At 43.5% G+C, this 20,882-nt stretch overlaps 1 protein-coding gene across 1 annotated transcript in view; it reads left to right on the plus strand.

Moving 5' to 3' along the window:
* Positions 1-329: 329 nt before the first annotated feature.
* The window catches only part of lancl2 (LanC lantibiotic synthetase component C-like 2 (bacterial)), a gene marked incomplete at its 5' end in the record, with an annotated part of 41,774 nt that continues 21,221 nt past the window's right edge, over positions 330-20,882 (plus strand). Inside the window, 4 exons of the mRNA XM_080855661.1 lie at positions 330-497; positions 11,244-11,361; positions 14,134-14,341; positions 16,014-16,161. Of these exons, the coding sequence (XP_080711787.1) occupies positions 330-497; positions 11,244-11,361; positions 14,134-14,341; positions 16,014-16,161 (642 nt within the window). The remainder of the gene's footprint in view (positions 498-11,243; positions 11,362-14,133; positions 14,342-16,013; positions 16,162-20,882) is intronic.

A 20,882-nucleotide genomic window follows, 5' to 3' on the forward strand; every position in this document is an offset into this window, starting at 1 on the left:
GCAGGAACCTGTTTAAGGCTATTATTATGTTGGTTCAATAAATCGAATCGCTGGTTTCATTAACCATTTGGCATTTTTCGGTGGGGTCGAGTGAGCTTGAAAATACTTTGATGGTTATTAATTGAGATATAGGCTTAATATTATTTCTTTTGAACACCGGACCCTCCCTCGTTCACTCATAGTTCCTCTCAAATATTGACCATCTCTCTGACTGTGTGAATTCAGCCCCACGGCGAAACTGGATATTGTGTGAAAAACGCGTTTTACGCACAAGCTGTGTACTGGAACTTGGTGGCGGTACAGTTTGGCCTGGGTGAGGTTCCGTGGAAATGGGAGACAACATGTCAAAGAAATTAAAACTGGTAACAGCTTCTGAATCAGAGATGGAGGAGAGGTCTTTTTTGAACCCTTACACAGACTGGGACCAAGGAGTCTTCACATCTTCAAATTCAGGAGAAGACAGTAATGGCAGTGAACCATTTGATACCAACGGAAAGGTAATACACAGCCAACTACGACATTTTATTCAGTTTTATTCCCACTGCAAACTGCTAACTATTGTGCTACCTGGTGTTAGCTTTCAATTAATGAGCTAGTCTAGTCTCCAGATAATATATGAGACGCATCGTGATGGGTCTATATTGTGGAAGAAATGTATGTCCATAGAAAGTATTACGCTTAACGTTATCTATTTTGCATCATGAATTCACTATAAGTCAAACTTGCATGACAGTTTGATAAATGAAAGCAACCGAGACTTGTCAAAGATACAATTGCATAACCATGAAGTTTCCTCTTTGCCTGCCCATTTCTGATGTTCAGCGTTTAACAAAGTTTGATATGGTTTGGTTCGGTGGTGGGCGTGTCTCAAACTTGTTAGTCTAGCCCGCCTGTGTGCCGCTGGCATGACATGTGAGGCAGCCAGTCACCCTAATGTGCTCATCCGCACATGATGTTGTCTGTGCCTGTGCCAACGACATTTTTATGTGAAACATTAATTTCTGAAAGAGCTTATATGAGTTTGCCAGTTGAAACCCACTTTAAGCACTTTTTTCAAGAATTTGCTACGAGCCCGTTTGTTTTGGAGATGTAAAGAATGATTCAGGCTCCTCTATGTCGCGTTTATGCTCGCATGCTTCGTTTACATCTTATTAAAAAGATGAACATTAGGTGCACATACTTATCGGGGACGCTTTGAGTTGATTGTGTTCCTCCTGTAAGGAAATGAGCGACTTTATATCCATAGGTGTATCTCCCTGGAAAGTCATTTGTTTGTTCTAAATTAGTTTCTCTCTTCGGGAATCTGTCTGGCTCTTGTAATGAGGTCTGTGTCACAGTATTGAGCAGCCGTGATCCTCTGGATGGCTAGCCTGCTATCCTATTTAACTGTTGTCATACAGGAAGGCTTTAATGAAGAGAACGTGAAAAGGCTTCAATGGAGAGAAAGTGGAAAGGCTTGTATGAATTGGAGACCTTTTGAGGTATCCTTCACACACCTGTCTGGTATGTGAAAAAGTGAACCCCCAGCACAGTCAATTATGGCCTTTGAAATATGTGGCAGGTGTCAGTCTACAATACAATGCTCTATTGTCAATAAATAATTGCTGCAATAAAATGAGTCATTGATTTTTAACAGGGTTGGTTTCAGGCCACATATTATGGTTACAAGCTATCCATAGCTAAGTATGTAGCCTACTGCACTGATCTCCGATATAAATGCAAATATGGCAGTGATCTACTGACTGCTATACACATTGGCCATAGTCCTGCAGAGCAGGGAAAATTACATCGCAAATGACTGTTTCCCAGCAAGCAGCACTTCAATGAATTGAATTGGTAATGTTATTAGCCTTGAGCTCCGTTGGTCATTAGCATCATTTGTTTAGCATTCGAAAGTCACCCAGAAGGAATATTGAATCATTGCATGCATTAAGATCAGGACTTCAAGAGTGGGGTTGGGGTGGATGATGTTTACTCAAGAGTTTGTAACAACGACAACAACAACAGCAGCTAAAACAGTATAACTGTTTGTTGCATGAACTCCTGCAGGCAGCCACGCCTTTGTGCTGAGCTAACTCCTTTCAGCAGCATGAAGTTTGGGCCGTTTGAATGACAGGAGAACGCTTTTCACAAAGAGAGCAGGGAGATCCTGTGGTTGCTGCAAAATGTCTCTGCCACTATTTCTTCCAGAGGCTAAGAATCAATGCAGTTTAAATATTACAGGTTTGCAGTTAATGCAAAAACATTACCCCAATAATTTGACTTTTATAAGTGCTATTCATGTGCCCTGCAGCTCCTGTATAATGAAGTATAAAGGCAAGGCCATATTTCCCTTCCTAAGCACACGGCTCTATCTGGTGACTCAGAATCCACCAAAACCAGCCCAGCCTGCCAAAGGATGTCTGCTACATGCAATCAGCATCATGGTTATTTTTGAAGCTGGCCATGTGTGTGTTGGATGTGTCGAGATCTCTGCCGCTCTTTGGGTCTACTGCAACCATGGCCTATAAAAGTAGCACAAGGACGGTCTCATCATCCACCCTGAGGAGATGCTCACCCTGACTGTCCTTAATGGGGTGGAGGATGTTGAGTGGAAGGGGGAGGAGGCATCCTATATTTCTAGATAGAGATAGAGACATTCTGTATTTCTAGAAGGAGGCAGATAAAGAGACCATCTGTATTTTTAGATAGACAGAGATTCTACTGACATTCTGTATTTCCTGAAGGCGACAGAGATCGAGACAGTCTGTATTTCTTGACAAAGATTGTATAGATGAAGCAAGGTTATGCCTGATCTAGGAAGTGGATCCAGTGTGTTTACCTGCCTTCAGGTCAGATGTTTGTTCACTTAAATGATGAATGAATGAGAAAGTAGCCAGACACCACAAGCTATGACAAGGTGCAAGTCTGGCTTTCCCTCTCTCTGTCACCAAATATAAAGATGTTAGAGCATCAGAAACAGTAAAAAAAAAAAAGCCTGTTCCGACAGTTGGGATTTTGAGCTCTTAAAATATTCATCCACTCTTAAAACATTAACCAGGTAAATCACTGGAGTTGAAAGTTGGAGACTGAGCTTGTGTGTGTGGTGTGTGGTGTGTGTGTGGAATTTGGCTGAGAGAAACTAGTAGGGGTGTAATGGTACGCAACATTTATGGTTCGGTGTGTTCCTCGGTTTTGATGTAACAATTTGGTTTTCGGTACAGTGTTGTTGGGTTTTTGTCATTTATTAAAAAAAATCTACACATTCAACAGTGTCTCATTGACCATAATTCCTACTTTAAACGTTAAAGCAGTCAAATGCCGGTCAATAAGAAAATATAAAAAGCTTAAATAAATAACACAAATTACAGTAATGCTCTATTGTAAGACTCTAACCTGTTCATAATTCCTTAACTGCAGCTTGCGCATGGTTATGAGGGCAGGCACAACGGACTAAAATGCTCATGTCAAGGCACATTGTAGCAGGGCTAAAACACTTTGACCATTCACTTCATTCTGTATTTTCTACAACAGAGTATGGTCGCATTTCCGCAGCAATCTAAAAACTCTACAGCGTTAGTGAGCTAGGGGCTGCCTGAACGCTGTGGGTAGAAGGACTGTTTTTGTCTCGTTCCACTAGTCGACACATTCGGGTGATGCCGTCGTAAATTAAATGTTTGTGTATCCACATGCATATCCTACTTGAGTTTAAAATTTGGCATACAGTTTGACACAAATCGTTGTCCATTGAGTTTGACTAATCCGGCTAACCAGACTTATCCGGCTAACAGGCTAAAATCAAAATTGAGACAATTCTATTGTTTTGGCACTATATTAATTTAATTGAATTGAATTAAATTGATTTGAATTGAAATAAATTAAACCGACTACCATACTACAGCTGGTTCACTGGCACTGACTTCTGCGAAAAACTGGGAGTAGTTGCTTTTGACATAAATACACTTTTCTGACAGTAATTGTTTGTGTCACAGGGCGTACTGATCCAACAAAGTTGTGTACCAAACGGTTCGGTACGAATACACGTACTGTTACACCCCTACAGACTAGACTAGACCAGACTGCAGCCTGGTGCGGCCCGGGTATGGCCCTCATCTAACAGATCCATATTCCCTATTCAGCTGCACTGTGGAGCAAAAAGTTTATTAACATGTTAATAAGCATTTATTAACCTCGTCTTTCTTCCTCACGCATCCTTGCACGCTTTGCTGTCCCGATTTATATGCGACCTCATTTATTTCAACACCGGCTATAGAAACACTGCAGTTAGGCATGCTAACTTAAAGCTGGCTGCTGATTCTGTACCCCCACCCAACCCGCTTCATTGTTATGCTAAAGCTGAGCGCGTTTATCTTCTTGAAGCACTCGTCCCGTTTATGCCACCCTGCCTAGAGATAAAGGCTACATTGTAAGCCCAACGCGCAAACGGCAATGAGGCATGAGACGGAGGGGTAGACGGGTATTTTCTCTGCCTAAGCAAAGGGGAACGCAATACACATCAAACGCTCTTGTAGGATTTCACATTTCACCTTTAATTATGTGATATGCCACGAAGTAGGGGGAAGAAGAAAAAGAAAGAGAGACAGAAAGAAAGAAAGTGAGAGAACGAAAGAGATAAAGAGAGAGAGAGTGAATGAGAGAGTGAGCGAGCAAGCATTTTGTTGAATAATGAAGAGACAGGATGGATCACCTTTCATTTTACGTGATTTGACTCATGAGTGTGCAGAAAACGTTGCTTGTGCCACATCTGATCGCGTTTGAAGCGCGGTAGGTGTCGGCTGTCTGAAGGGAATTAAGAGGAGTCTTGAACTACCCTTGTAATTGTTCAAGTTTGCGAGCCCTTCCTTCGAGTTCAGCAGACCAAATAATGGGGTGAAGCCAGGAGGTTGTGAATCACTTCTTAGCCTTCAAGTGGTCTTTGTTAATGTCTCCTTATCCCTGTCTGTGTGTTCAGGGGCTTTGTGACAAACATTGCATCCTTTTCAAATGAAGCCCATGTTTGGAACAGCTCTGTCCTGATTCGAACTCCAGGATGTTCCTGCTAGACTTCAGGCTTAAACCGTGGCCATAGTGTCACTGGAGTTTGCCTCATTAAGGCAGCATTTCAGAAGGAGGTTCCCACTTAGATGCGAGTCGTTGCTGCTGGGTGAGAAGTTTCCAAGGAATAGGGGGGGAAAAAAGAATGATTAAAAAGCGCTGCTGTGGGTTTTTTTCTGTGAGGTTTCATGGTCCTCAGAAGTCATGCCCGATCTCTTAGTTTGACAGTTTCCCTTGTTAAGGCCTGACTGCTTGTCAGCAGTTACTCTAGAACTACTTGATGCCCCTCCTTTGTGCTAACCGTATTTCTTTTCCCCTTTAAATTCACCCTTTTACATCTCCAGTACTGATAATGAGACCTCTCATTGGTTTTGGAACAATTAGGTGAGTAATTCACCGATACAAATTGGAAGCTGGTTTTAACATTGAAGATACAATCAGTATGCGGACTGCTGGATTGATCTTAATGTGCCATGAACTGGTTGATAAAGTTCAGATTAGTTGACTGAAGCTTTGCTGCTAATGCTATTTTAGTTGTTACTGAAATGATGTCACAAGTTATGTTATTTTCAAAATAAAAATGACTGTATAGGCCTAATAGAACTGCATGGTGTTTAGCGCTGACTCTTTATATGAGTAACATAAGTGTTATGTCATTGATATACTGCAATGGGCCTCGTTTCCCGATAACGACGTATCTTAACGTTCTACGTGGATTTTGGCGACATAGTAGACTCAGTAACGCTTTCTATTTACGAGCGTTTCCCGAACATCATCTTAAAGTCAGGTGCACTAGCGCCACGTGCACGAGTTCTTAAGTATCTCTTAGGGTGGAGGTCGCCTGTTCATCGATGCAAGACGAGTCGATTTTCTCACTTGTGTATACATGGGTTTCTCGGCTACGTCATCACTGGTTGCGTGCGCAAGAAGTGGATGAGAAAGCTGTGGAGGAAGGCAACATGACAGGGAGTTGTTGTGTGGTGAACTGCTCTAACAGAGTTGGTAAGATGTTCAGTATACCTAGGAGGAAGCATCCGTTTGCCAGGAAAAATAAAATATCAAATCAAATGAAATATAGAAAAAGGCTCAACAATGTACAAGGTTACGTTTGGGAATATGTTGAGGGTGTGTGCAAGCATTCATGGCAACAGAATAGGGAACGGTAGGCTAAATAAGTAATAAACAATACATTTAAACTGGGCTTTCTGTATTCATTTGTATTAGGGTAGATGGCTTTCTGCCGCGGATTTGCGCGCCACAAACACCACACAACAACTCCCTGTCATGTTGCCTTCAATGTTTGTATACAAGAAACCCATGTATAGGCTCATGAATGAAGTTCCAATATAACAAGTGTCAACATAAGAACAATACCTCAATAAATATATATAGGCTAGCGGGTGCCACCCTCTTGATTGATTTCCAGCCCAGCTCAATGACATGTCAGTTTCCTAATATTGCAGCCTAACTACACAGTCAGAAAAGCCATCTCCTTAGTTCAATAACATATTATTTTGTATAATCTTTATTTTCAAATACTCAATATTCTTTATTTCTATTTTGATGGGAATAGGCAGGTGAAACAATGACATTCTCATGATGTGCTATACACAGAAACATCGTTTGGATTTCTTCTATAATAGGCCGAACGACGCCCCTGGTGGATTGTATCGCTAAGTGTGAAGTTACTACTGGATTGCATCGCTAAGTGTGAAGTTACTACTGGATTGCATCGCTAAGTGTGAAGTTACTACTGGTCCTGACCACACGTAGAATTCTACGAAAGATAAACTTAAGCTAAGTGCCGCGTTGGGAAACCGCTCTGCAACGTAGGATCCCTCTTACGACCGATTTCAAGTCCTTTTTAGGCTAAGTGCGCGTTCGGGGAACGAGGCCATGGTCAGTGCTCAAATAAAACCCATTCACAATTAACTGGTGGCAAAATCAAGTGGACAGAAACACTACACTGTCCTCAGTCAAAGATGCAACAATGTTTTGGTTATGTTAGTATTTCAAACACATATCACAGTTTGATTCATGATACTGCTTTTTAAATTTATATACCGGTAATATATATATATATTTTTATAAATATTTTGATTAATTACCCATCCCTTATATAATATAATAATAATATATATACATAACGGCTGGGTAATTAATCAAATACTATTTTCAATTATTATTTATGACTTTTTCCTAGACACAGTGTAAACGTACTCTCAGCCATGCTGTGGCATGTTGAATGTTTAGTTTAGCTCGAGCAAAGATGATGGAAAGAGCGCCTTTGGTCAATTGCTGAAGTTTCTAAAGGTTTATTATTAATGACGAAACATACCATTAAATACAAATATTTTATAGTTGAATGATACAGGCTTCATCTACAGGACGCCAGGCAGAAATTAAGTCACTGAGAACTCTATGACTAGTGATGTAGTGATATAGCAATCTCTCTCTCACACTCTCACACACACACAGACTCAGTGTTAGGTGAGTTACCTGGCTCCCCCACACCCCACACATACACTGATACACATAAACTCACACACATACACTCATACACACACTCATACACACACACACTCATACACACACACACTCATACACACACTCATGCACACACATGCATACACACGCACACACACACACACACACCCTCACACACACACCCTCACACACACACACTCACACACACTCATACACACACACTCATACACGCACATACACACGCACACACAGGCACTGCCTGTTGTAAATAAACACACATACACACGCACACACACACACACACACTGCCTATCAGGCTTTGTGTGTGGAAAATTCTGATATTGTTATACTGTTGTAGAAGTCACTGTACTCAAAAGGTTATGTGTTGAATCACATTGTCTTCTGCCGGTCACACAGAGGAACCCTGAAAGGGTCTTTGGAGAACACTGGAGGTTCTCTTTCAAAACGTTCTTGCCTGCTGTTTTATGACAAGTGTTTGTCACATGGCGATGGACTCTGAAATATGCCAGATGTCTTTTGACTTTTAACAGCAAAAGTAATAGCCTATTTAACAGCCCAAAAATGGGTTTATGGGCTTTTGTCATTTTCTAATAGATAGCTGGTCCAGTGTGGTAAATACCAGGCAGGCCGACAGGCATCAGACATTTTGGCTTCATTTGTCCTGTCTGTTTAGTGTGTGTGTGTGTGGGGGGGGGGGTTGGGGGTGTGAGTGTGTGTGTGTGTGTGTGTGTGAGAGAGAGAGGCTTCACTTATCCTGTCTGTTTAGTCAGTCCCAGAGAGAATTGGCTAATTTGGAGGGAATGTAAAGAACATAGCAGACTGTCACAGCCTGCCAGTTGTTTAGTAAAGCATAGACCCTGTGTGTGTGTGTGTGTGTGTGTGTGTGTGTGTGTGTGTGTGTGTGTGTGTGTGTGCTAGTGTGTGTGTGTGTGTGTGTGTGTGTGTTTGCTACTGTGTGCTAGTGTGTGTGTGTGTGTGTGTGTGTGTGTGTGATCAGAAGCGCCTCTCCCTAGCAGATATGGCCACGGTGGCTTTAATTAACCTCAACTGGGACAGTTGCACTGGATCCGCTCGCCAGACACAAGCACATTAATTACCTGTGGTTATGTTTTGTTTTGGATTCGTCCAGGAGTGTGTGTATGAGGGAGAGAGAGATAAAGAGAAAGAAAGAGAGTGTGTTTGTGTTCGAGTGTTTGTATGTTATTATTATATGTATATATGTGTGTGTGTGTGTGTGTGTGTGAGTGTGTGTGTGTGTGTGTGACCCATACCAAGAGGCCTAATTAAAAGCAGACTGGACAGAACCAAGTGTCCTGTTTGTTATTTTAGCATCTCTTTGTCTCTTTGTTTCAGACCCTCTGGCATGTACAGTTTTATTTTGATATTCACCTGCACATGAAAAATATATATATTTGACCTGTCCGTCACGAGATTAACAATGGCCCACGTGCTTCACAGAAATAGCACCGGAGGCTTATTATATGTTTCCTGACCGACATTGCTGACAGAAACCGGATGAATGAGATTGTTGTCCCAGTATGTTTGTGAAGATGCCTTTATGCAAAGCGACTTTTAAAACAATTTATATTATGTAGAAATATGCTCACTAGCAATAGCTGAAGCAGAGCTAATAATAGCTGTAGTTGTCCTTATTCTTGGGGCTGAGGCAGGTATAACGCTCCATCTAAAGTCTCATTTAGAAAAGAGGACTTTTCAAGCGAAGAGAAGAGCTTCAAGGCACTAACATTAACAGACAAAAGAGACAGAGTTGGATACGCTGTTCTGCCACCGAGGCACTAACATTAACAGTCTGGACTGCCATCTCCAGCTGTATTGATGGCAATACCAAGCCATAAAAAGGAGCATAGATTTGAGCAATGGAGTTTCGATAGATAGGTGCCAGTCTGGTGGCTACTTTGCTACTGATGTTGACCACAGCTGTGGACTACTAGACCCCCCCTTAGCTCACAGCATGGTGCCTTCTGCCTGGCTGCCTCTAGCAGCTTGTTTATGTAGAGTGCATAATTAAGTGGGCTATGTGTTTTAGCTGTCTCATTCACAAACAGGACACACACACTGCTCTCTTCTTCATGGTTGTGTTGTCTCACCTGCTGGCTTGTGTGTTTTTCTCTTTCTTTTTTTGTTGACATGTCAGAATGCAGCATTGCGACCAGCATGGTCTCCCTCCTCCAGTCTGTTATTAGGGCATGCTGGATTACACACACACAAACACACACACACACACACACGTGCGCACGCATACACGCGCACACACAAACACACACACGTGCATGCACACGTGTACATGCACAAACACGCACGCACACACACACATACACATACACACACACACACACACACACACACACACACACACACAAATTCATACAAACAAATTCATACAAACACACTAACAGACACACACACATTCTGAGTGATCTAAGAGGTGTGTGCCCTGGCTGAGATGTGCCCTAATCAAGATTCTACTCACAGTCTCACAGATGTGCTGCAGCAGATACTCCACACACCTCTGGTCAATCCACAACCCTGTGTGTGTGTATATATGTGTGTGTGTGTCTGTGTGTTTCTGTGCATGTGTGTGTGTATGTGTGTGTGAAATGAAATGACTACAGCATTGATTCAGTCCAACCCTACTTGTTTGTAGTGTGAAATACGTACAGTATCAGTGCACAGTGTTGTCTGTCAGTATCTGTTAAAGTCACTGCTTGTTTGTGCAGAGCTGTTTGCTGTGAGATGACTTCAGTTTTGTTTGTATCTTTGTGTGTGTGTGTGTGCATGTCTGTGTGTGTATGTGAAATATGCTTGATGTGAATGCGTGTTTGTGTGCCCGTGTGTGTACGCGTGTGCATGTGTGTGTGTGTGTGTGTGTGTGTGTGTGTGTGTGTGTGTGTGTGTACGCGTGTGCTTGTGTGGGGATGCAAAAATGTGTTTGACTTCTGCCCACCAGTCTGGAACAGCTTGAACTGAATTCAGCCCAGAAAACTGGTCATCTGTTTGTGTGTGCCATAAAGAAAATAAGAATGATGTGGGTGTGTATGAACACTCGATAAAGAAAATAAGTAAATCTGTGTGTGCGTGTGTGTGTGTATGAACACTAGAAGTGAACATTAGTGTGCAAATGAGAAGGCGATATGTGATATTTCTTCTATTGGCAGAGCAGCCTTGGCATTTATCTGTAATCAGATGGTAATCTAATGTTCCAGTGTGGGTATTAAAGATGGTTTATCCAGAGAGAAGAAAAGCTCACTGTATGTAACATACTTCAACGTTTCTTCTCTCCTCCACTCTTTTCCTCTGCTTATCTTCTCTCTTTCTATCCTTTTCCCTAATCCTTTTCTTCTCTACTTCTCTTTTATCCACTCTCCTCTCCACTTCCCTTTCCTCGTTCTCTTCTTTCACTTCTTCTCTCCATCATTCTCCACACTTCTCTCCTCTCATCTCCCCTCTTCTGGTCCTCCTCACTTCTCTCCTCCTCTTCTCTTTTCTTCTCTTTTCTTCTCTTTTCTTCTACCATTCCTCTCTTTGGTGTATATCATCCTCTAATGTTTCCTCTCCTTTCCTCTTCTCTCTCCTCTCCCTTTTCTTCTTCCTGACCTCCTCTCATCTCTCTGCCCTCTCTCCTTTCTCGTCTATGCTTTTTTACTCTCTCCTCTCCTCCTCTCCTCTTCCTTTCCTCTCAGTTGAGCGATGCGTTCCAGAGGAAGTTGGAGAATAAGATCAAAGACCTGCTGGTGCAGATGGAGGAAGGGCTAAAGACAGCCGACCCCAACGACTACTCCACATACACCGGCTGGACAGGTACACACAAACAAACAAACAAACAAACAAACACACACACACACTCAAACATACACACACAGACACACACAAACACACACACATACACTCAAGCACACACACACACACGCACGTGCGTTGCCAGCCCCCATGATTGCTCTACATACACCAGTTGAACAAGTACACACACACACACACACACACAGATTCAGTCGACCCATGAATACTCACACATGAATACATGCTCTTTCAACCTTGCTCTTTCTCACACGCAGAGACAGATGTACGAGCAGCCATACGAAACACACAAAAACCAACACACAAACGGACACACACACACACACACACACACACATATAAATGCACACAAACTGACCCATTCAAGCAATCGGATATATATACACATATTTATCTGAGCAAGACCTCACCGTCATTATGACTCATCTTCACACCAGTGGCGGCTGGTGGTTTTTAAAGTGAGGGAGGAAGGACTGCGCGCTTGGTTGCCATTGGCCCGTTTGTACTGTTGGTGGCATAAGTATGTGAGACTCAAGTTGTTTCAGGGTGTTTTGGTGAACTACAGCACAAAATAGCCGGGAGGGATAATTTTGTGAATAAAATTGATAAATTCACCAGTGGCAGCATTGTACTTTGAAAGCTGGTGGGCAGCATGTCTTTGATGGACTAGTCCAGGCCAGAAGGAAAGGATGCAAAGGCAATTAGTCAAATCAGGACTACTCTTGATTTGTAAAACTAAATAAAAGATTCTGGGCCAATCATTGGGCCTATTTTTTCCACTCAATGACTGAAGCTATTGGTTGTAATATGTCTGATTATTTTCAGCTACAATTGTTTTAAGAAGAATGAAGACACAAGACCATAATTGATGCCATTTCAAATGCATCATGCTCTGAATCATTCACTTACATCCTTTTTCTCAAGTATTATTGGCTAGAAAAACGGCGTTCCTGAATTGTACCGTGGTCATCAACATAGCGCAAGATGACAGACAGCTGAGAATGACAGCTAATGTCTGTGGTCTCGTCAATTTGCCAGGAAAAGAAGTGTGCCCTGTTAAGTTCCTTTTCTAGCTCTGTTTCAATCGAATGGTGAATGGCTGCAATTAGATCGTTATGGATTGTTTTTGACATGCCTGTGAGAAGACGATGGAGCTTTCCAGATGTTCTGCCAGAACACGGTCATACTTCGCAATCACCTCCGCAAGTTCCCTGTAATTGCCCTTGTTGTCAGAATTTTCCCCTTCGTTATGCCCCCTGAAAGACAACTCTAGCATGCCTAGGTAAGCCGTTGCATCTAACAGACGTTTTACCACCTCCCTATTGCCACGCACTTTAGCGTTGTGCTGTTGAATTTGCAGCCGCACACCCTCATCCACTAACCGCTCTATAGGCATGGTGCCGCCTAGCAATGAAAGGCGGATAGCAGCACCAACGTGGTCTTGACATTTGTCGTGGCGCTTGGTTGCCCTGTCAATATTTTTTATATCAGTAAATCCATGAAAAGACCACGTTGGAGAGTTGACATTCATTAGTAAACAGGGCCAGCAATATAACCGATTGTTGGTAATGCTACCAGTCACCCACGAGTAGCCTACCTAGCAAACCATGTAGCACTCACGACACTGACTCTGCCGTTGCTTTTGGTGATTTCAATCTTTGGAATTGGTCTACCTGTTGCTTTAATGGCCAACTTGTCATTGTAACTCACCCCATGGAATGGTTTCTGTAATAAAACATGAACAATGTCCTCGGTTTCCATAGTTTACTTTATTTGCTAATTTGCTAATGTGTTCTCATTATTAAAATGACCAGATATTCTTGCTTAACTGTGTCTCTTAGACTGAGCAGATTATCTTTCGTAGCCTAGATTTGAGGGGATAACCCCACCCACCATATCCAGGGCCTCTGCTTATTGGTTTATAGCGCAGACGTGACTCCAGCCTATTCGTTAATAGATTTTAGCGCTATCCAGACCCCTAAACTAGTCACACCCTCTCAGAGGAGGATCGTCCTCCTCTCTGCCATTGAAGTCAACGCATTCCACGAGCCGCCAGCGCAGGCAGAGAAATGAATGGGAGTCAATGGAGGGTAGAGGGAGGAAGGTCCTCCGGCAGTAATTTTCGATAGCGATAGGGGGTGCTAATGTCATCTTTACCCAGGGAAACTAACATTACATATACAAAGGTATTAAAGTAGTCCTATTTAAGGGTTTTAATTAATCACAGTAGTCTGGGCAAAGTACACTTTTTATTCTCAAAATGTTAAGGAGGATCTTCCTCCCTCTCCTCAATGGAGAAGCCTCCACTGCTTCACACATACAGTCGTGGCCAAAAGTTTTGAGAATGACACAAATATACCTGTACATTTTCACAAAGTTGGCTGCTTCAGTGTCTAGATATTTTTGTCAGATGTTACTATGGAAGACTGAAGTATAATTACAAACATTTAATAAGTGTCAAAAGCTTTTATTGGCAATTACATGAAGTTAAAGCAAAGAGTCAATATTTGCAGTGTTGACCCTTCTTTTTCAAGACCTCTGCAATCCGCCTTGGCATGCTGTCAATTAACTTCTGGGCCACATCCTGACTATTGGCAGCCCATTCTTGCATAATCAATGCTTGGAGTTTTGTGAAAATGTATATTTGTGTCATTCCCAGGGGAGGTTATGTAGGTGTGTATTTGTCTCATGTTTGTGTCTCATTGTCTTGTGTGTGTGTGTGTGTGTGTGTGTGTGTGTGTGTGTGTGTGTGTGTGTGTGTGTGTGTGTTTGCAGGCATAGCTCTGTTGTACCTGCAGCTGCACCGCGTGACCAGGGAGGCCTCCCACCTGCAGAGGGCGCTGGACTACGTGAAGCGCAGCTTGAGGAGCCTGAGTGGCCGCCGCGTCACCTTCTTGTGTGGAGACGCCGGGCCGCTGGCTGTGGGAGCCGTCACACACCACCGCCTGAAGAACCAGGCAGATGCACAGGAATGTATCAGCAAGTATGTAGACACACACACACACACACACACATACACACAGACACACACACACACACACACACACACACACACACACACACACACACACACACACACACACACACGCTTATATGCCACAGAACCAGGCTGTGGCATGTGACTGCACACTAACACACACAGAATACATCATGCCACCTGTTTTTTCGATGGGTGACAATCTCACAGATACACACGCACGCACACACAAACATGCGTGCAAACACGCACGCACACACACACACACACACACACACACACACAAAGACACAAAATACATCATGCCACAGGTTTTTTGGATGAGTAAACAATCTCACAGATACACACTAGCACACAGGGACAAACACACACACCCACACAGGGGGTGGCCGTAAGATCCAGACCTTTGCAACATTGCCTTTGCCACATATGGACAGTCACCCTGAGTGCACTGGGATGGAAACACACACACAGACAAATATCCCTCCAGTCCAGACCGGTTGGAATGAACCAAACACACACACAAACACACACAGTGCCAGGATGTGTGTGTGTGTGTGTTTATGTGTGTGTGTCTACAGGGACTGGCTGCCAAACTGTCTTGGACATGGAACGGCCCTGTATCGAGTCCACTTTACAAATCAATCATGCTACCCCCCTCACCCCCCACCCACACAGACACTATGTGGAATGATATTAGAGTCAGTTATAAAAAGGCATTGGCAGGGCCAAAAGGATTTAGAGATTTAGTGAGTAAAATTGATTTGGTCCCTGAGAGATTACTGCCCTGCAATCCATGCTTCATTCAGTAACACACAGGAAAGGAATGAATGCGTGCGTATGTGTGTGTGTGTGTGTGTGTGTGTGTGTGTTTGTGTGTCTGCGTGTGTCTGCGATTGTCTGTGTGAATGTGTGTGTACGCGCGTGTGTTTTTTGTTCAGGGCTGATATATAACTCCCAAGTTTCTTGTTATCCAGACATATTTGGCCAATTTATTACAGCAATGCATAACATATTCATCTGCTTAGAATACACTAATGATAAATCTCTAGCTGTACACTGAACACCACCCTCTCCTCCCCTTCTCTCTCTCTCTCCCTCTGCTCAGCTCAGGACTATCAGATACATTATAAGGGAGGAGGCAAATCACTGGTGGGAAAACGAATTTGGAAATCAGGGAGGGAATGCGTAATCCGTGGCTCAATAACTGTAACTGGAGGTCCTGTCCTGTGTTAGAAAGGGCCAATCGCACTGTTAGAAACGCGGAACTGACATTCCGTCTCACCTGAACGTTCTGTTTATTTCCACCGCTACCATAGCAATAGCCGCGCTGCAAAAATGTGGTGCATGTGCAATGAATCAACATGAAGAGTAAGCGTTTATTTAAGTGCCTATTCATGTACTTAAAATGTCTTTTTTGACCACCCCATGTGGAGCTACGGATCTCTCCCCATTCATTTAGATAAGAACCTGATCTTATTTTCCTGAAACGACCAAAGACAAAACATGCTTTAGATTGCCCAAGCGAATTTAATTTCAATAAAAAAAAAAAAAACCTATAATGTAATGTATGTATCTTACTCTCTTCCTCCTTCTCTCTTTCCCTCTCTCTTTGTCACTCTGTCTCCCTCATTCTCTCCATACTTCCCCCCCCCCCCCCCCCCCCCCCTCTTCCCAGACTTCTCCAGCTCCAGCGGACTGTGTTGTCTGCTGACTCTGACGTGCCTGACGAGCTGTTGTACGGTCGGGCTGGCTACCTCTTTGCCCTGCTCTACGTCAACAAGGAGATCGGCCCAGACACCGTTGATGAGGCCATCATCACCCAGGTGGGCGCTGCTGCCTACAGTGGTCACTGAGGGTCAAAAAGGACCCACGTCTGGATTTGGGTGCCTCGTACTCATCCATGAATGCAGAGTTTGCCATTGGCCGCCTGTAACCTCCATGTAGCTCACATTGAATTTTTGCTGAGTTCGAAACCATAGTTCTGAGACATAATAGTAGACCTGCTCTGATGTCTTTGATGTGGTTCATGGTGTTGTGTGCTCTAGCTCTGTATCCTCTGTTATGAGGGAGTGGTGGCAGAGGAGCCCCAACAGACACACACACACACACACGCGCGCACGCACGCACGCACGCACGCACGCACGCACGCACACAATTGAAATGGATTTAATTTAATTGACTTGTGATAGTGGTGATGAGTGTGAAATTGGAAATTGGAGTGACCCTGTGAGCTGCTCCTGGTTCAGTCTTTAAGAGCTGTTCTGTAAGGCCAAGTCAGTGGTTATATCAGTCTGTGCTATGATGGTGACCTGTGCTTGCTTATATTTGAGTGTGTGTCTGTGTGTGTGTCTGTCTGTTTACTTTGCTGAGTGCTGCATGTAAGCCAGAAGATTTGTGTTTGTGTGTGTGTGTGTGCACGTGTGTGTAGGGGGGGGGTAGTGATACAGCAGTAGTGGTTCTATAATGCCCATCTGTTGTTTAGTATCTCCCTCTGTAAATACAGAGTGAGTGAGTGAGTTAGTGAGTGAGTATATCTGTGTCTCTGTGTGTGTGTGTGTGTGTGTGTGTGTGAGCAGATTTGGGGTGGTGCCAATACAATTCAATTGAGTAGTAGGCGATAGATGGAGATGGTTAAGCGTGAGACAGAGAGAGGGAAAGGGAGAGAGCAAAATTATCTTTATAATCATTGTGATTTATCCTCATAATCATTTTGATTGTCTTTATAATCATTGTTATTATCTATATAATCGTTGTGATTGTCTTTATAATCGTTGTGGTTGTCTTTATAATCGTTGTTATTATCTTCATAACCGTTGTGATTATCTTTACGGTCGTTGTGATTTTGCCATGAGTAGCATTTCATGTGAGGAATTTGAGAGGAAAGGGGAGCGAGGGAGTGGCAAAGACTGTTAGAGAGAAAAGAAAAAAGGTGGTATAGATTGAGAGATAAGGGGAGAGAAAGAGGGAGTGCGGTGAGAGGGAGATGGAGGGAGGCTGAGAGAGAGAGAGTGAGGGCGAGAGAGAGAGAAGGAGAGAGAAAGAGAAGGAGAGAGAGAGAGAAAGAGAAGGAGAGAGAGAAAGAGAAGGAGTCAGACCTGCTCCCTGTCCAGTTGTTGTGTTTCAGGGTTTTCAGTCTTCCCTCCTGTTCCTCCATCTCCCTGCTATTTATAACTGTAGCCCTGGGCCAACCAGACCTAATGAGAGAGGGGGGATATGGAGCGAGAAAGAGAAAGAGAGAAACGAGGGAGGGAGAGATGGATGGAGATATAGAGTTAGACAGAGAGAAAGAAGCAGAAAAGTATGGAGAGAGGGAGAGATTAGGATGAGAGGTAGAGAAGGATGGAGAGAGAGGGCAGGGAAAGATATTACCTGTAATAATAATCTGGGCCAATAAGCACATGCTGTCCAGTCATGTTATCATTAGGCAAAAAACACACGCATACGTACACACACACACACACACACACACACACACACACACACACACACACACACACACACACACACACACACATATATATATATGCATGCATGCATGCATGCATGGCCCTCTGGGCAGGCCTGACACCTACACACTCTGGCATAACACCCCCACACAGTGACTGATCTTCAGTATGGAGGGAGACAAGGACTCTGTTTCAAGACAGCCCAGATTCTCTGGAGAATTCAGATCGAGCTGCACACGCACTGAGATATGTGAAGAACCCGCTTCACAGAAGAGTCCTCAGCTCAGAGGAGTCCGATTAGCATGTGGGCTCGCTCCTTCTAGACAGCATCCTTGTCTTATGTGCATCTATCTCTCCTTGCTTGTCAACTCGATCTTTTTCTCTATGTACTTATCTACTGTGCAGGTCTCTCTCCCTCCTTGTCTTGTGCACTCGCAAGTTCTCTGTCTCTCTCGCTTTCTCTCTCTCCCTCCTTGTCTTGTGCACTCCTGATCTCTCTCTCTCTCTGTTCATGACCCATCCTTGAATTAGTGGCCATAATTGATTCTCTCTACTATTGATTGTGTAATGCTGGCTCTCTCTTTGTGTGTGTGTGTGTGTGTGTGTGTGTGTGTGTGTGTGTGTGTGTCTGTGTGTGTGTGTGTGTGTGTGTGTGTGTGTGTGTGTGTGTGTGTGTGTGTGTGTGTGTGTGTGTGTGTGTGTGTGTGTGTGTGTGTGTGTTTGTGTGTGTGTGCTAGCCAGCGAGCCACAGCCTCCTCCATCAGCGAAATGCATGCAGGAGGTAACACAACTAGAACAGCTCTGAACCTCTCACTCTGATTACAAGAGATATTCACAGCTGCGTGGACGTGCCTCTAGAGGTCATTCTGCACCCCCTCTGATGGGGCAAGGTGCTAACAACACCAAAGGTCAGAGGTGAGATCCCCACAGACGATTACGCAATATGACAACACGTGATAGTGGGGTTGGGAAAGGATATCCTCACGGTTGTGATTCGGCCGGATGCCTGAGGCCGACTGACACAGGTAATCACAGCCGTGAATACAGTGGGGAAAATAAGTATTTGACCCCCTGCTGATTTCGCAAGTTTGGCCACTTGCAAAGAAATGTCTTTTCATGTCGCATTTCTTTGCAAGTGGCCAGACGCCAGATTTTGTTTCCTTTCATTTCATTCCATTTTGTCTGTTTATTTTTTGGCCCAAAAAATAGTTCCAACCTTTTCAGTTTTTTTTTGTGTTGCCAAGCAACAAATGCTGTCACTCTGCAGCCAAGTTGAGTGAGCGAGGCTATGTGTGCACTCACCTGTCCTCCTGTCTAAATGTTCATTTCTACCTTCCTTCCCCATACTCCATCTGTTCCCTTTCCTCACCCCAAAGCTCAAATGTAACGGGATAAAATTGCTGCGTGCCGTTCTGCCATTCTGCTCTCTCGCTTTGAATGTTGACGTCATATAGTTCAGTGGTTTAGGTTAATCAAACACAGAATGATAACTAGCGGTGAAGAGTCTGAAAGGGGTTGTGCCAGGATATATAAATAGTTCGACTGGATCTTACCATTATATGAAAATGCACATCTACATGACTAAATGTATAGAGGGGTTTTGAAAGAAAAAAAAATTAGATAAAAAAAAGCTGGTGTCTGATGTCAGCTCCTGCCAGCTAAAGCTTCCTCAGCCTCCCACCCCTGTCCTCTCCTCTCCTCTCCTCTCCTCTCCTCTCCTCTCCTCTCCTCTCCTCGCCTCTCCCTGCTTCAGTTCAGGAAAACCCACATGAAGAATAACCTCACGCAGACCTCTTTATCACTGTAGTGAAGACGTGTGTGTGTGTGTGTGCGCACGCATGCGTGCATCTCACTGCAGACCTCCAGCAGCACTAACACACTCCCATATTATTTCTTTCCTCGTATTCGTTAATTCCTGTAACTGGTGTGATAAAGTGCCGTCTCATTGGGTGTAATTATCACACCGTGTCTTCTCTGCAGCTACTCTTTGCCAGTAGCAGGATCACACTTGCACACATTTGTTTTCATTATCTACTAGCTAGCAGTTGTAAAAATGGCATTAATAACAGGTAGAGGTAAAGAAGTAAAAAAGTATTATGGAAGTATTATGGTGTTGTGCAGAGGTTCATCTGTGATGAGGTAATGTAATTGCGGTGTATACCTAGACTGTATTGCTGTGCATAGTTGTTGCCTGCGTAATTGTTGTGAGGCTATACAGTATTGTGTACCAAATGCCCATCTGTAAGGTGGGTGCACTCATACAAACATTTCACACATACATACAGTGCATTGTGTGTGTGTGTGCCTTTGTGTGTCTGTGCATGCATGTGTGTGCATGTGTGTATGCATATATGTTCCTCCATATAAATATGTGTGGGTGCTTGTGTATGTGTATGTCCTTGTGTTTGTATGTTTATGTGTGTGTGACTGTGTGTGTGACTGTGTGTGTGTGTGTGTGTGTGTGTGTGTGTGTGTGGTGTGTGTGTGTGTGTGTGTGTGAGAGAGAGAAAGGGAGAGAGATAGAGAGCCGCTCTAGCCAGCCTGGCATTTCCCTGACTGTGCAGGCAGTGGTGTGTAGGGGTCAAAGGTTGTCTCCCGGAGCTGCTGAGCTCAGTTGGCCTCAGAAGTGATGACACTGCAGCCACTGTTCTACCCCCAGATCCACTGCCCTGCTCTCATATATACCTCCAGAACCTCACGGTAGTCTGCGTCAGAGTTGTATCCCCAAACCCAACCATCCAGCACTCTGCACTCAAACCCCCTTAAACTAAACATAGTTCACACCAGAAATGGCAATTGATTTAATTTCATCTAGTCATAGATTTAGATGAATATGATCTATTTTTAATTTTTTTTTTAAAGGTTTGTATGCGTAGTGTGTGTATAATTTGTACATGGGATGTTTTTATGAAGTTTCCGGGGGAGGGATTGTGTAACCATGTTGATCTGAAAGAGTGTCTTCTTTCTCTCTGCTGCTTCTAGGCCTGATTTATACTGACAGTCAGTATTGCAAGGAATTATTTAAAACCCAGATATTTAATTTCAAAATGTAGTTTTCCTTGGTGTGTGTGTGTGTGTGTGTGTGTGTGTGTGTGTGT

The sequence above is a fragment of the Sprattus sprattus genome (assembly GCF_963457725.1).
Source record: "Sprattus sprattus genome assembly, chromosome: 17".
In the NCBI taxonomy this organism is placed as follows: Eukaryota; Metazoa; Chordata; class Actinopteri; order Clupeiformes; family Clupeidae; genus Sprattus; species Sprattus sprattus.